The following is a 17,069-nucleotide window of genomic DNA, read 5'->3' as shown; positions in this document are numbered from 1 at the left end:
TAATACTCTGATTTCAGTATCCATCAATACCCACCGGGGTCACAAATAAATGATAAAAGCATTCAACAGTATTCTAATACAGTTTTCAAACTCAAGAAACATTAAATTTTCAAACATTACAGGCATGTTAGATTAACAGGAAATTATTACAGTACTACTGTTATCAGTTATGGATGGTGGTATCCCACAAGCACAACATCAGGGAACTTCAAACCGGAAATTCTTCTAATAGGCCAGGGGAGAAGAAGGGGAAGAAAAAGAGAAGAAAAGAAAACAAAAGTAACGAAGGAGAAAAAAATCATTCCAAATAGGCCCAGTAGAAAGATATAACAAGTGTTTCCAAGCAAATCTAACACTAGCCAACTATATGAAATAAAACAATGTTGACAAAAAGAAAATGAGAATTCTCACCTTCTCTGCTTGGTACAAGCAAAAGGAAAGTATCACCTGCCTTGAACACCCCAGAGGAAAGCACTTGAGGAACAGAAAAATATGCCTGCCAGAGGAGCCACCCCTCTGGGTTTCTAAAGAATGGTCCAAGCATACAAGAGACTAATTTTTCTGTGTATTCATGCATGTGTACGTGTGTGTGTGTGTGTGTGTGTGTGTGTGCGTGCACACACGCACACACACACACACACAAGTACGCATGCGAACGCATGCTGTTTGGTGGAATGGATGTGACAGAATTTTTTTTTTTTATGTCCTACAGTTGGCCTTGAATTTGCTATCTACTACAGCTGGCCTTTAACGTACTCAGCCTTTCAGGTGCCAAGAAAACAGACATGTATTACCATCTTTTGTTTTTGTTAAATTTATACATACATACATACATACATACACACATACACACACACACACACACACACACACACACACAAAGCAGTTCTATTTAAAAAGCAATAAAATCCTATAAACTCCACGTAGTAAGATCAAAGATGTTCCCTAACTTTGGTAAAATATTTAAAGGCTTTTGCTTGCTTGCTTGCTTGCTTGCTTGCTTGCTTGCTTGCTTGCTTGCTTGGTTCAATACCTATACTGAGGAAGACTAATCACCTTGGATACCATATTGGGCTGGAGGGATAGAAAAGAAAAATAAAATGCAATAAAAACAATTTGTCTTCTCTTACTCAAGTCCCAACATTCAACCAAGCATTCATTTCACCCCTATGTAGGAGGCTGAATGATGTTTTGATAGACATACAGCTATCCAAAAAGAACATGGTAAGATTCTAAAGTATATGTCAGTCAGATGACATCAGTTTGAAGGCAACAAGACCCACTAATGCATTCAATTCAGCTTACTATACCTCTACTTTACTTGGTTTGGTCTTATGTATAAGTTTTTTTGAGACATGATCTAATAAGACAGCCTACACTAGCCTGGAACTCACTGTGCAGCCCAGACTAGCTTCAAAATAAATAATCTTCCCACATCACTTCCTTGAGGAGGGATTACACCTGGCTCCACATATTTTAAGGATGAAAAAATACCCAAAGGTTATCGACAGTTGAACAAATATTTTAATATGAATGCTACAGACAGAAACAAAACACGGGGAAACAATAAACCAAGCATCACTAAATTAAACCTCTCCACCAATCAGATCTCCAACACCCTACTCCTGAGTCCAGTTCAGAACTCTCCTAACAGCCACAACCTACAGGTCTCTTCTATGCTACATCCAACCACTCTGACATCCTTCCTCAGGATCTAGCCTGGTGAGTCTCCCTGATGTTCCATATCCATATACCCTCCTTTATGGTAATATATTATTTATGATTTAATAAAGCTTGCCTGGGGGTTCAGAATGCAAAACTGGACATAAGCCATAGAAGTCAGGCAGTCGTGGTATACACCTTTAATCCTAGCAGTCATAATTGTAGTCATAGAGCTAGACAGTGGTAGCACACACCTTTAATCCTAGAACTCAGAAGGCAGGCAGGTGGATCTCTGTTAGTACAAGGCCACACTGAGCTACATGAAATTGGTCCTGTCCTAAAGAGAAACAGTTCACACAAAGTAGATCTCAGCAACTGGGATCACACACCTGCAATCCCAGCACTAGGGAGGCATAAAAGGAAAAAGCAAAGGGTCTCATGTGGATATATAGTTTTCAGAGAGCGAGAGCTATTTTCTGTGAGGATTTGTGGACGGGACGGGACATTGCATTCTGAAGATTTGTGGAGCCAGGAATCACCCCTTCAGTCTGAGGTAGAGGTAAGAGCTAGTGGCTCTTTTTCATGTTATACCCCATAACCTGCCAGATCTAGCCAAGGTGCTACTTCCAGTGTCCTTCCCTATCCAGATCTTAAGATATATTTCCGTGCCACAGTGATGAAAATATATATATATATATATATATATATATATAGAGAGAGAGAGAGAGAGAGAGAGAGAGAGAGAGTCTGGCAAAAAAATATGTAGACCAATGGAACAAAAACCCAAATGTGAGTATACATAACTTCAGCCACTTCATATTTGACAAAGATGCAAAAAAGCACAGGATGGAAAAAAGAAAACATCTTCCTCAAATGGTGCTAGGAAAACTGGATATCCACAAGCCGAAGGACAAAAGTAGACCCACATCAATCACCTTATACAAAAACTAACTCCAACTGGATCAAAGACATAAATGTGAAACCTGAAACAATGAAAGGCCTAGAAGAAAACACAAACAGTACCCTATATGTTATAGATGTAGAGAAAGACTTTCTTAACAGGACTTCATTTGTATAATAATTAAAAGCAACAACTGACAAGTAAGACTTCCTAAAACTAAAAAGCTTCCGTACATCAAAAGAAACAATGAACTGGGTAAAGAAGAAGCACACAAAATGGGACAGAATATTTGCCAGCTAAATATCTCATGAATACATAAAGGACTCAAAACACAATTTGTAAAAATGACCTATTCAAAAAATGGGCCTGGGTCCTGGACAATGTTCCAAAAAAGAAGGAAAAAATAGCTAAGAAATATTTCAAAAACTGCACATCATCTCTAGCAATTAGGGAAATACAAATCAAAACAACTCTGAGAGTTCATCTTACCCTAATTAGAATAACAAATATCAACAAAACAATTGACAACAATGTTGAAGGGCATACTGGGAAAAAGGAACCCTCGTTCACTGTTCCCTTATTGACTGTTGATGGGATTGCACACAGGTGTAGTCACTATGGAAATCAGTGTGGAGAATTCTCCAAAAGCTAAAACTAAAACTACCATATGACCCACCTCTACCACTCCTTGGCATACACCTTATGGACTCAACAGCCTACTCCAGATATATTTGGTCAGCCATGTTCATTTCTACTCTAATGACTACAATTAGGAAATGGAAACAACTCAAATGTTCTTTATCTCACAAATGGATAATGAAAAATGGCACATATACACTATGGAATACTATATAGACATAAAGAAAAAATCATGGACTTTCAGATAAATGGATGGAACTAAAAAAGATAATATGGAGTGAGGTAAACCAGACCCACAAGACAAATGTTACAAGGTCTTTCTCATCAGAAGCTCCTAGTTAACAAATCTTCCGATGTAGATACATATCCTGGAGTAACTGCAGAAGCCAGGGAAGTAAAAAGGGATTATTACCAGGGTAAGGGAGTAGGGAAATGACAGAAAGAGAAATAGAAGATACAAGTGATTTGATCAGAGAAATGGGGTATCTAATTATGAAGAGGAAGAAAAATATTGAAGAAAAGGTGAGAAGGGTAAAGTAACAGTAAGGATGTCTGAATAGTTATAAGGAAATATATTACAATTAAATAAAAACAAGATATGTGTGTGTGTGTTTATATACATCTATATATATAAATATACATATAAGGCTTAAATAAAGTCTCACCTGGGCTGGCAATGTTCCCTCCAAGACTCAAAGAACATTTACAAAATCCAAACACCAAGCATTTGACCAACCACCATTTTGAGTTTTTGGTAGAGTTGTTCAAGAGACTTCCAAAACACTACAGTCTGCTGTTCTTATTGCTTTTGGCCTTGGTTGCACCCCCTAGAAGTAGAGAAAACACTGACTATTGAGACACCACACAATTCAGATATAGATCCAAGAGGACCTGAGATGGAACTGACCTGAAACCTCCATCCCTGAAGACTAGTTACCAGAAAGCATCATGCAGGCTTCCAAAGGAAGACAGCAAGTAATAATCCTACCTATTTATGATACCTATGAACCACAACAATTACCAGCATGGCATCATAACCCTAAAGGTGCAATAGTGGTATAGATGCTTTGACAATAACCAACATCCCTCTAATTGAACATAAAGCCCAATCAGAAGAAGGGAAACCACGGTTAGCCCACTAAGGTCAGTGAAGCCATGTATTTTGGTGGAGACTCTATCACTACTTTATTAAACCAGCATAATCCCTAACTACATTCTAAATATTTGTCTTTATCCCCACAAATAAGTATAGTTACCCTTCATAAAGGAAACTTCTACGCTAAAGTGGACAGAGAAAAGACTAAAATGCCTCAACTATACACAAAGAATTGCAAGCAACTGTGAAATGGTGAGAGTGGGAAAGCCAGTCTTGCCCAGGGAAGAACATATCACCTGGTTATCCACTAAGAAATGGTCAGAAAACATATATAAAAGTAACATTATACACATTGAGCAGGTTGTATCTATGCATTTCAGGTTATATATGCATATAAATATATAAGTATATCAATAGTGAAAAAGAGGACATGGACTTGAAAGATGTCAAGGATGGGTATAAAGGAAGGTTTGAAGGAAAGGAAGGGGAGGGGAAATCATATAAATATCATCTCAAAAACAAAAGACATTTTTAAAAGCAAGAATACTATAGTAACTTTTAAATTTTAGTTATTAATTTGGGTTTTAGAACTAGGTTATAGCTTCATAGCTTAGGCTGGCCTCAAACTTCTGTTTTTCATGCATCAGCCAACACAATTCTGATTATAGGTATATATCATCACACACTACTACATCACACTATATAAAAAGATTAATACCTGCAGAGAGAGGAGATAAGAACCTCAAAATAAAACATAATGGTATAAGAATAAATACAAATAATTTTCAATAAAAGTGGGATGTTAGAAATAACAAGTTAGCCGGGCACAGTGGCACTCGCCGGTAGTCCCAGCTTCAGGAGGCTGAGACAGGAGGTTAGCTTGAGTCCAGGAGTTCTGGGCTGTAGTGCTCTATGGCAATCAGGTGCCTGCACTAAGTTCAGCATCAATATGGTGACCTCCCAGGAATGGGGAACCACCAGGTTGCCTAAGGAAAGATGAACCGGCCCAGGTCGGAAACGAAGCAGGTCAAAACTCCCATGCTGATCAGTAAAAATAACAAGTTAAAAGGAAAAAGATAAAAGTCAAACAAGAAAGTGTGCAATACCAAAAAGAGAAAACAAAAGGAAAGCAGTCATCAATAAAAACTGGAAGATTTCCAGAATTAAAGAACCCAGAGTTGAGAGGGGAAAAAAAGGCCAACACAGGTTCTAGCACAATGTGTGGAAATCCAACTACTTTGAGCAAATCACCATAACATTTCAGGAAATTGAAATTTCCATTCTGAAAATTTTCAAATTAAAAACATCTCACAGTCTGCATACAGATAATCAGACATCAGAAAAATGTTCCCCTTGTACATCTCCACCTTTATTTTAAAGATTTCTTTGCATTTTAATTATGTGCACGTGAGAGGAGGGATATACTCCAGAGTCTTAGTGCCCATGTGGCAAAGGCACTTGGTCCCTCCAAAGACAGGCTGAAAGTTAGTTAACAGCACTTTATGTAGGTGGTGGGAATTGAACTTGAGTCTTACAGAAGAAATATGAGCTCTTAACTATTGAGTCATTTTTCCAGACTGTTTTAATTTTAATCTTTTAGAGCATATCAATCTCGCAAACTAGAAAAAATACATCATTAAATTCAGACAAAGTATATGAATTTTACAGGAAAGGAAAGTGATCTTTGTTTACTATACATGTTAGCAGCATTTTTACAGAGTAGTATAAAAACTGGATACTGCTCTGCCACATTAAAATGCAAATACTAGTACTTGAAATAGCTGTTCTGTACACCAGAGACTTCAGTTCTGCTAATATATCACAAGAAGGCTGCAGACATACACGTTGGTAAAGAACTAAGACCTGGATTCCACCATCAATACTATAAAAACAAAGAAAATACATTCTCAAATATTAGCAGCATGAAGAATGGGAAGTATGTGTGGGGGTGTGTGTGTGTGAGGGGCGGGAGAGAGGAAGAGAGATCATATATTGCATACCCAAATGAAACATGTTAACATAATGCTAAACAAAAAATTCAAAACATAACAAAGTAGTATGAATACGGTATTTTTAAATCCATGAAAGTATATATAAAATTAATGAATTAAAAAAGACAAACCCTCCCTTTGAGGATTGGTACATGCACAAAGAGGGAAAACTAAGTTCTGCTACATTGATTTCAGTAACTAACTCTCTGAATAATCTGGCTCTTTTTCACTATTACATACACTCTTTATAAACTATAGCAAGCACTGAACAATATACAAGTTTAAAAGAAAAAAGTGTCTCTGAAAGCAAAAAAAAAAAAAAAAGGAAAGAAGACAGGAAGAAAAGAAGGACAAGGGCAGAGGGTCAGGGTCAGATACACAGTACACACTTGCCACCATCTTAAGAGGGCACCTTCTGGAATTGGGAGCCTCTGGCACATTCTATATTCATTTGAAGTGACATTTTTCTGTGGGTAGAATCAAAACTCACCCAGAGAGTTTATCTGCTAAGCAAGTGCTTATTATCAAAAAATTGGTGTTAACTTTTTAAAGTTAGAAATGCAGAACATTGTCTCAACTGGTCTTTACTTATTCTGTGGAGCAAGCCCTACTTCTCTGAATACTGTTAAAGTGTGAAGTTGGTAATGGTGTCAGTAACTCCATTGGCTTTTAAGGCACTATTTGTATAGGTTCCTTTAGTGGTAGTGAAATAAAGAGGAAAGGAAGGAGGGAGGGAGCGGGGGGGAGGGAGAGAGGGAGGGAGGGGAGAAGTAACAGAGAAAGATAAACATAACTAGTATATTGAAATATGCAATTTCTTGTCACTCTTTGGAAAAAATGCATTCCAGGGTGCTCACAGTCCACATGCAGAATGGTTAATTGGCATGAACAGCATTACTTTGTCAGTATCTTTCCAAAACAAGCCAAATTCCCGGAGCATGAATAAGAACTGTACTAAACATCTGGTGATTAATTCTTTTGCAACTCTTTAAATGGGATGAGTCAGATCTCCAGCCCTTTAAGATAATTTTATTTTCATTAAACAGTATTTAACAGCCAACTAGTACCAAGGCAATTTCTAAAACACCACAAAGACAAAAGAATATTGCCTATAAAGAATATTATAATAAGATTGTTTCTAATTTAAATAAAATCTATAAATATAAATAAATAAAAATTAATAAATTTTTAATAATAGTAATAATCATGCCCTCCACTACTAAGTACAATTCTCAGTCTATGTAAAAATATCATTAGTAGCATTTCAATATAAGAGAGTTTGGAATTTCTAGTAAGCAGTGGGAAGAAAGGAGGAGAAAACAAGGTGGACAGGTCAGCAAAGCCACCTCCCTTTAAGAGCCAGGAGAAGCTCTGAAAAGAGGAACATGATCTGCATGTGTGTCTCATTACCTCTACAGCCCAGCAAGGAAGGGACCTGGCACACCAAGGAAAACCTAAGAGGCATTTGCTGAGCTAACCTAGAAGCATGAACTATACCTATCTCCATCCTCCAGGAAGCAAGAAAGTAAATTCCTAATCATCTTTGAAGTAAGCTCTATTAGACGATATAATGAACACTCCCTCTCTGAAAGCAACAGGTCCTTACCTGCTGCTGGACTGGCACTTGCTGTACCACCTGTGTAGGCACTGCTGCTTGGCTAGCCACAGATGTCTGCAGAGTCACTGTCGAACCTGTGTCTGCACCCGTCTCTGAAGTCTGCATGATGGTCTCTGGAATACAGGAAAACAGTTCACAATGTTGCCCTTGCATCATAAGCTTCACTGCAATTGTTCCTAATATCGAAAACTGAGCTTCCAAACATATAATGCCACTAACTCCAACACACTGTCACGATAATTCAGGCATGGTTTTAGTGACTTTTATCGGTTCCAACTAAATAAAAATGTAAAAACAATTATTAGTAAAATTAATCAGGTCTACTTTTGTAAAAATCCTTATTAGTATCACTTGACCTGAGAGTAAAGAGGCAGCACTTCACTGAAAGCTATTGTTCTTTGATCCCAACTGTTACAATGTATCTCAATCCTTTAGTGAACTATGATCTAAAATATTCATGATACTCAAATCTCTGGACACAATCTGAAATAGATGCCCATATAATATACCATACTTTCTAGGCACTTTTTGTGGCTATTAGAATGAAAAAAAGAAGCAGAATATAGAATAAATTATTTCTAAATTAAAGTTATTATTCAAACATTATGTGTGTGTGTGTGTGTGTGTGTATTTATTCAGCCATAGAATCACATTTTCTGATTTTCTTAGGCTTCTACAGTTTGATACATTCTTTTGCTACTTACAAATACAATAAAAAATACATGTGAATTTTCTGGTATGTGGATAAAGGTAGGGGACACTATTTAATCGGCAGCCTATGAAAAGTAATACATTGTAGTTTAAACAAGTGAAGAACACAGTAGCATTTATGTTCCTTGAGACAATTAAATTTTCAAGTATTCAGTTCTATGGAGGAGAAAATTAATTCTACTCAATATCTTTGTCACAGTGTGACCAATCTAATTCTTTTTCCACAACCACCATCTTATTCAGGTTTAGAAATGGACCTTGAAAAACAACAAATCTGTTTTTATTTTATAAATGCAAGGGTTAAGAAATCTAGTCAACATGACCAGAGAAAAGCTGGGGCTGTGCTTTTCACCTGAGTGATTTCTCTAGAGTGGTTTATTGCTTTCTTGGTCAAAGTCCTAAAACTACAAAACTGTCATTACATACAAAAGTCTAGTAGTAACAGTTGCCATGGTTGTTCAAGAAATGTAAAGGGCTCTTCTGAGTGTTTTTCAAAAATACATTTATTCATGAATAGATTAATCCATGAAACAACCTTACATTCAATTTTAGTTGAGGGACGTTAGTTATACTGAAGAAGGAAGAGAGGGTGAAAGGTAAAGTCTTTGGCTAAAGCATTATTTACATAGATAGGCTAACATTCAGCTCTAGGATTTTCTGGATATGTAGGAGGCCAACCTGTAGAAAACTGCTGTGATTGTCAAAAGAAGCTGAAAAAAATCAAGATTTTTATGTGAAATATTACAAATTGTAGTTCTTTTAAATGTGACAGTTGTGTTAAATAAATGTGCATTTGGACTAGCATTATAACCATGGAGATATCTAAGACTAAATGAGAATGACATCATTCATTATACAAAACTTCTTGTTTGATTAGGATCATGGAAGACATCAAGGCTCCACATTTTGGAGCCAAAGCTGGGTTATAGCTCAGTGAAAGAGTGTTTAATTATCCCTAGGTTAGATCCCAGCACTGGCCATCCCCTTCAAAATTATCTTTTCTTTAAAGAGAATACATAAATTAGGAACCCCATCTCTTCCTTTTATTTTTTTCTTCCATGACAAATAGGGAGAAAGACAGCAATCCAAAAATGAAAGCAAAAACCTTTCAGGTCCTTTGATTTATTAAGTATATACAGAATATTGATTACATTTTGTGTTCTAACAAAGGAGCTAAATGTGTATGTAAGGCTTGCTTCTGTGGAAGGAACAGGAATGGAGCAGATACTGGATAGCATCTGCTGTCCTCACAGCAGTCTCACAAGCTCCAGGGTGACCAGTGTACCTTTGTTTGGAGAACAGATACAGAAGTCACCTGCAGCCAAGTAGTGCTTCTCCTTCACTCTTTCTCAACAATAAAGCCTGGGTAACCACAGGGAAGTCTCTTGCACTAATACTCCCTCCTGTTTACCACAGAGCAAGCTGGAAACTTTGCCAAGACTCACTTATCTGCCAGTATTTTGCATTAACAATTAAAACTATGATGTTCTCCATTTTATAGGTGAGTAGTTTGAGGCTTGGAGATGTCAAATCACTCATCACTTACACACTACCACACACGTAGGAAACAGAAAAGAAAGGTTTGATGTCAGAATAAAGTTCATGCACACAACATCACAGGAAGCTTTAGGTTTAATAATATGCAGTGCCCAGGTAACATGAGAATAACATACAGTAGCAGAAATTTTAAAAAAGGAAACAATGTAGGAAGCAAAATATGTCAACTATTCAACAAGAGTAATCTAAACAAGCATGGAGAAATGACCGCTTTTAAATTTAAAGCTAGAGAGTAAGAGAGAAATTTCTTATTTAGCCTCCAGCTCTGTCTATGCTACATTAAAACTGGCATAAAGAACCCAATCTAGTGTACCCAAGTATCAATCAAACCCCAGAGTACTTTCTGCTAATTGTAATTTCTGTTCATTTGACTAGATTTTTAAAAAATTATTAGATTCAAGTGTATGAGTGTTTTTGCACCTATGTCTATATTGCACCAAATATATGCCTGGTTCACAAGGAGGTCCAAAGAGGGTTTTGGATCCCCTGGAACTGGAGTTATGGATGGTTGTGGGCCAGCATGGGGGTGCTGGGAACATCCTTTACAAGAACAACCAGTGCTCTTAAACCCTGGGCATTCTCTGCAGACCATCTGACAGATGCAGTTTCATTCTTATCTAGTTTCTCTTCCTCCATTAGCCCTGAAGAAGAGACACTTGATGGCAACCTCATGACTTCCATAAAATGGCTTGAAGGGCTGTAACTACAATTTGGTCTATCATTTACTAAATCTTTTCCTGATGCTAAAAACCAGTCAAACTGCATTAAATAAATTGCTGGTTTAGTTCTCAAAGGAAGCACATGTAGCAGATGTTATCCTTATCTAACAAGTGTGGAAACTTCGATATGGGTGGATTTTAAAATTGTTAGAAGCATGCAGCCAGAAAGAAGAAACTGAATTCATTCTACATCTGTCTGGCTTGAAAATCTGCACTTACAACCACTGGGTGTACTGTGATGCAGACTCGTGATAGTATAGTTTCCAAACAAAAAGCTGGGGCACTGGAAGTCAGAACGGTAAGTTGGGGTTCTAATACATGTTTTCTTACTGTACATTTCCAGCAATCATAGATATAGATCCATTCCACCACTGTCCATAAAGATACAAAAGTATTGCCTCTACTGAAGCAATAATTCTTCCCAATTTATAAGTATTTTTCTAGAACCACTTTACATTCACTAACCCTGAAAGCTAATCTTAACCCAGAACAATGACAATATAAAGCCTACTGAAAGAGTATAATCCTCTACCCAAAGTTTGTTAAATAGATTACTTTAACCTACTGATATATAAAAATATTCTGTGGAATCCCCAACATTGTACAAAGTGAAGTTCATCACAGGAATGTCCAAAGCCTGCTACCTTAGGGAAATGAACAACTGGGCGCTTACAACGGATTCGCATTCACCAGCAGAAGTTTCCAAGGCTTTGTTTATGTCTGGGGGTAATTTGGTTAGTTTTGTCCCTTTGGTGCCTGTTAAGTAATATTTGTTTATCAATCACAAGTGGAGTCACATTAATTTCTTTTGATAAGCTAAATAACCCCCTGCAGTTTGCTTCTGATGTGGTCCACATGTAAATGAGTGGTATGTTCTTACAGGAGAGACATGCACAATTTCCGTCTAGTCATCCTTACTTAATGTGGCTGTCAGGTGTGTCATGAGCAACAGATGCTTGTTTGACAAAGGACCTTTTTATTCTGGCTAATTAAGCAGTTGGACACACCCGCCTGCTAAGGGTTCTGCTTTGTACAGCCAGCTCTGGATGAGTCATGAGAATCTAAGGCTAAATAGGCCACATTTTGAAAGAAGGCTAATTAGCCCCTAGGAAGAGGAGAAGAATATTGCAAAACCCAGCTGCTGAATGCAACAAATTAGCATTTCTTCAACCTGATGGGCAAACCTAGGCAAATCAAGTGTGTTTGGAACAAACATGCTTTATTGCAAGTTTCAAAGCATTCAAATGTCCTTTGGGGGACTTCCTGAAAATTATTTAACACACTCAAATTCACAGTTGGATTCCTTTTATCACATACAATGTACACGCCAAATTCATTCCTTTAATAATCTGACCCAGTCAATCACTTATCAAACAGAACTTTATAAGCTTATAACTGGCTGGGTCCACCTGATGCTTACTGTGATCTTCCATCCTGAAATACTTCCTCTCCCACAAAGCAAAGCCTGAGATGTCTCTTTCTCATTCCATTAAGCTGACTTTAATTTTCTGAGTTAAGATTGTGATAACAATCTACAGTTTTTCAAATTGCTCTTCCTTTTACCTTATCATAGAAAGACCAAGAGGGTAATTCCACTTGCTGCTTAAACCAAGTTATCCAAAATTATTATGACAGTTTTTGGTAAAAATAAATCATATATAAATGCGGCTATACTCTATATAAATTATAAAAATTTTAGAAGCCACTATTTCACAATTGTAACTAACTATTTTTAAACTAGAGAACAAATAGTTTGACATTAGTATATTTTTACATGAAGAAAGAACCAAAACCATTATAAAGACTCTGAAACATAAAACTTTTATTACTAATACTCAAATTCAGTTAAACCTCCATTATCTAAAATTATGGCTATAATGGGTTTGGAGAGGTACTCAGTGGATAAGAATGCTTAGTGTTCTTTCAAGGGACCAGATTTTGGGTACCGGCACCCACATTGGTCAGTTCACAACTCCCTTTAATTCCAACTCCAAGGGATCTATCAACACATTTTTCTGGCTTACACACACACACACACACACACACACACACACACACACACACACACAGAGAGAGACAGAGAGAGACAGAGAGAGACAGAGAGAGACAGAGAGAGACAGAGAGAGACAGAGAGAGACAGAGAGAGAGCATGAGAGTGGGGGGAGATGAATAATTAAAGTGAGCATTGCTTTTAGAGAAAAATATTGTTAACATTTACATTCAGAAAATGGGTGTGAATGTCTACATTTTGATTACTCTGGGGTTGATAACTAAAAGATGACTTTCAACAAATAAGGATACTAATCTTCAAAAAAGGCATAATACAAAATAGGAATATTTGAACTGGTCTATGTATGCATATTTAATATGCATGAAATAATCACACAATATTTTTTAAACCTTAACAAGATATATTGAACTGATTATTTTACCTACACAGACAAAACAGAAGGCTTGATTTTGCACTTCTCTACCCAAGAAGAAACTAACTAGAAGAACTGTTTACTTCAGCCATAGCCCAAACCTTCTCCAAAAACAAAAAAAAAAGCAAAAAAACAAAACAAATAAATAACAACATGTATATCATATCTAGGGGAAGTTTACACACTGCAAAATGCAATCTTATCAAATCAACAGATAATGTAATTGATGTTGTAATTACATTATCAACAGATAATGTAATTGTATAGAAGAAAATTTATGACTTTCTATATGAGAGCCTTTCTTTATTTAAGTTTGATGGTGTGATTCTTAGGAAAAAGTAAAACTTTTATGCCAAATATGAAGGACAGTAGTGTAGACTGTTCTGCTATACACTACTATTTTTGTGATAATCATTGACAATGATTAATGCTGGAGATGATTAATCAGCACAGTTGTAGCATACACATGTTGCCTGGGTAACGTTTTTCACTTTTCAACAAAGGCTTTCATTTACCTAATTCTTCCTATGACTCAGAATAGATTGTTTCTTCTTCAAAAATGAAATACAAAAAAAAAATAGTTAACTGTTTTTATCTTAAAGGACTAATTACTTAAGAAGTAAAATAAAACCATCCATTAACACTGAAGGCACAGTGATGAAATGATGTGAAAATTGTTTTGCCATTTGTTTTGCTCCTGGTTATCAAGAGAAGCTGTCATCAGGCACAGGTGCTATTCCAGCTTTTTCTCTCACTTGTGTTCACGAATTAATAGTCAGATCAGCCCTGTCTAGATGGCAGAGTCCAAATAACAACCACAAGAACACAGTGTCCAGCTAACAGTGGTGGGGACACGGGGATGGAAGTAGCCAGAAAGCCAAATAAACAAACTCCCTGAGAATGCCAACTATATTATTGTCTCTGAAAACAAAATTGCATATTACACAGAGATTCCTACAAAAATTTGAGACAATGTAATATATTATCCCTATTTATCAGCCCAATCTTCAGAATAACTTGAATCTATCAAACTAATAACTCTAGGAATTCAAAAGAAAACAAACACTGATTATTTTACCATAAATATATTATCATTATTTTATACAGATACTAGGACAAGTTACTATGTTGATCATTTGTAGCATCAATGATTTGTGCATATTTAATTCTAATTTTGTTCATGAAATACATATTCCTAGTTATGGTACAAGGAAATTAAGTCTAAGGAGTTCAAATAAGTTTAATTAATTAATAATTACTAGCAACACAAAACTATAGGATTCAAGTCCAAGGCTATCTCAATTTGATAATAATGGCCAGTCAAAATTTTGGGCACTAAAATAATTATATATCTGAACATGTAAATATATCACAATAATTGGGTATGCATCATGCTTTAAGGATACAATCAGGACAATGTTTCATATCTCCAGGCTATAATTGTTTACTTAAGAAGGCATATAAGAGCTGTCTCAGAGACCCTAAAACAATATAGGCTGTTGCCATTGCTCTAGGTTGTCCTCCCACAATTTGAAAGTATGACTATGACTGAAGACACTGAACATTTTGGCTCACAGGATTTGGCAAAACCAAGATGTTAGGGAACTGGAAGTTTGCCTGTTGGCCAGATTTCATAGTAATGGAAGGTACGATGCTGGTTATTCTAAGAGAAAAAAACATTGGCACTCTACCTAGCTGTGCACCCCATAAACTACAATAATGAACAGTGTGGGAAGATATGCCAAAGGGGGCAAAAGTGGCAGGAATGTTATGGGGTTGACCAACACTTTCTGACTGACATAAGGCCCACTCTACAGAGGGAAAAAAACATGCCTAGTACTGTAAATTTCACCCACATGTCTCCAGCCCTCAAGCATCTCATTTCAAAACTGCCACTGGTTTCTCTGCCCATTGTATGTGGTTTATTGCCCCACACAATAAGGATGCATCCTATCTCATGTTGTGGATTGATAACCAAGAATACGAATGCCTAGTAGAGCACCCGTATGTTAGGATGGAAACAAAGGAAAGGCAAATATTGTCTTAAAAGGCACAGAGACTAAAAGAACCACTGGAGAATTAAGCCTGTAGTACTGTCCCCAAACAGGAAGACTGTGGTTGCTTGCCTTTTATAGTGACTATAAAGCAAGAACAGGAATTCTTACTTTTCTTCACACCCCAATGACAATTTTCCTCTTAAATGTTCTTGCCCACACAAGAATTTTCCCCATCTATTTTTCTCTTTATAAAGAAGAGAATAGACTCTTTTACAGTTCCTAACTATTTTAATGACAGGCTCAAAGAAATCAACACCATCTAAAAAAGGAAAAGAATACTGTATAATAACACTGCTAATGACGGGAACAATATATCCCATTTTAAATGTACAGTATCTTCAAGAACTCAATTCTCATCGCTGACATTTTTGGCAAAAAAAAGTGAATATGAGTGGGCAGAGTGGGTGGACCCCCAAAAAAAACCCTCTTCCAATACACATGTGTGCGCACACGCGCGCGCGCACACACACACACACACACACACACACACACACACACACACACACACACACACACGCACACACACAGCTGCAAAACACAATGCTAGCAATCAAATAAAAGGTTTATATCATCTTTCATTACAGAAATGCACTTGGAATACACTGAAGTATTTAGCCAACTTCAAAATATCATTTATATATTTAGTATCTAAATAAATATGGGTAGAAAATATTTCTTTGTATAAATAAAAAAATTATAATAATTGCAGTTACTCCATTCTCAGGAAGCTAACATTTTGAGGATTGGCAATAAAGTCTCTGTATGACTGACCTTAGGACTTAGTCTAAAGTATTTTCTTGGCTTCAAAACTATAATTTCTTTTAAAACTCTTTTTTAAATAGTACTAAAACAAAAAGTGATTTCTTATGTCATTTTATAAATGTTTAATGCCCCTAACAGAAAGAAGTGGATGTTTAAAATCAACTCAATTCTTTATGATTGACAGAAGTTCATGTTAGACAACATTTTAAATAAGAATGAAAATCCATGCAGGAATCAATTAAATTCCTGCCAATAACTCCTCTTATGAGATGTGGAAGTTACAGTCTTTTCTCAATGAGTTTAAGACCACTGATCCATTCAAACAAGAGTTGACTACCTTGACATCTAGCTACTTTGGTATCTCTATTTCTCAAAGAACCTTACAAATAAGAGACAGACTTCTTTTCTTGTATTCCTCCCAGTTTAATCAATTACCTACTCCAATGATTTAAGCTCTAATTTGCCCTCAAAATCTATTCTTAGATCTCCATCCTACCACACAGATGCTTGAAGCTCTACTTTTGGGATAAACTACAAACTTCCTCTCAAGACTTCAGAGGCTCTTTAGCATGCAGCTTCCGTTTACACATGCCAAGTTTATACAATCTAGTTAGATGGGGTTCCCTCAGTGCCACAACAGTTTATTCTGCCTCAGATGTTGTTTTCCTCCTCGCTTCTCTCATCTTCAACATCTAGGGCTAGAATATATTCTACTTCCTTAATGCTTCCCAAACAGCTGTCACTCCTTCCCTTTCCACCTAACAAGTCCAGCCTGGGGCCCTCCCAGGTGTTCCTGTAGCACTATGTCACTATTCTCCCTGTAGCAGTCAGCATATTGTATAGTGTACATTATTCCTCTTGACAGGGAAAGAACAAACTGTATGAGCACATGGACTGTAATTACCTCATCACCCACAAATACACCACAATGCC

General features: G+C 36.6%; 1 protein-coding gene across 3 annotated transcripts in view; it reads right to left on the bottom strand.

The window, feature by feature from the left end:
* Rfx3 (regulatory factor X3) overlaps positions 1-17,069 on the bottom strand; it is a 255,107-nt gene that overhangs the window by 133,289 nt on the left and 104,749 nt on the right. For all 3 annotated transcript variants that reach the window (XM_027406465.2, XM_027406463.2, XM_027406464.2), the window contains one exon: positions 7,896-8,020. In XM_027406465.2, coding sequence (XP_027262266.1) covers positions 7,896-8,012 — 117 coding nt within the window. In that variant the 5' untranslated portion in view covers positions 8,013-8,020. The remainder of the gene's footprint in view (positions 1-7,895; positions 8,021-17,069) is intronic.

The sequence above is a fragment of the Cricetulus griseus genome, chromosome 3, assembly GCF_003668045.3.
Source record: "Cricetulus griseus strain 17A/GY chromosome 3, alternate assembly CriGri-PICRH-1.0, whole genome shotgun sequence".
Classification (NCBI taxonomy): Eukaryota; Metazoa; Chordata; class Mammalia; order Rodentia; family Cricetidae; genus Cricetulus; species Cricetulus griseus.
This window is presented reverse-complemented; position numbering and strand designations above follow the sequence as displayed.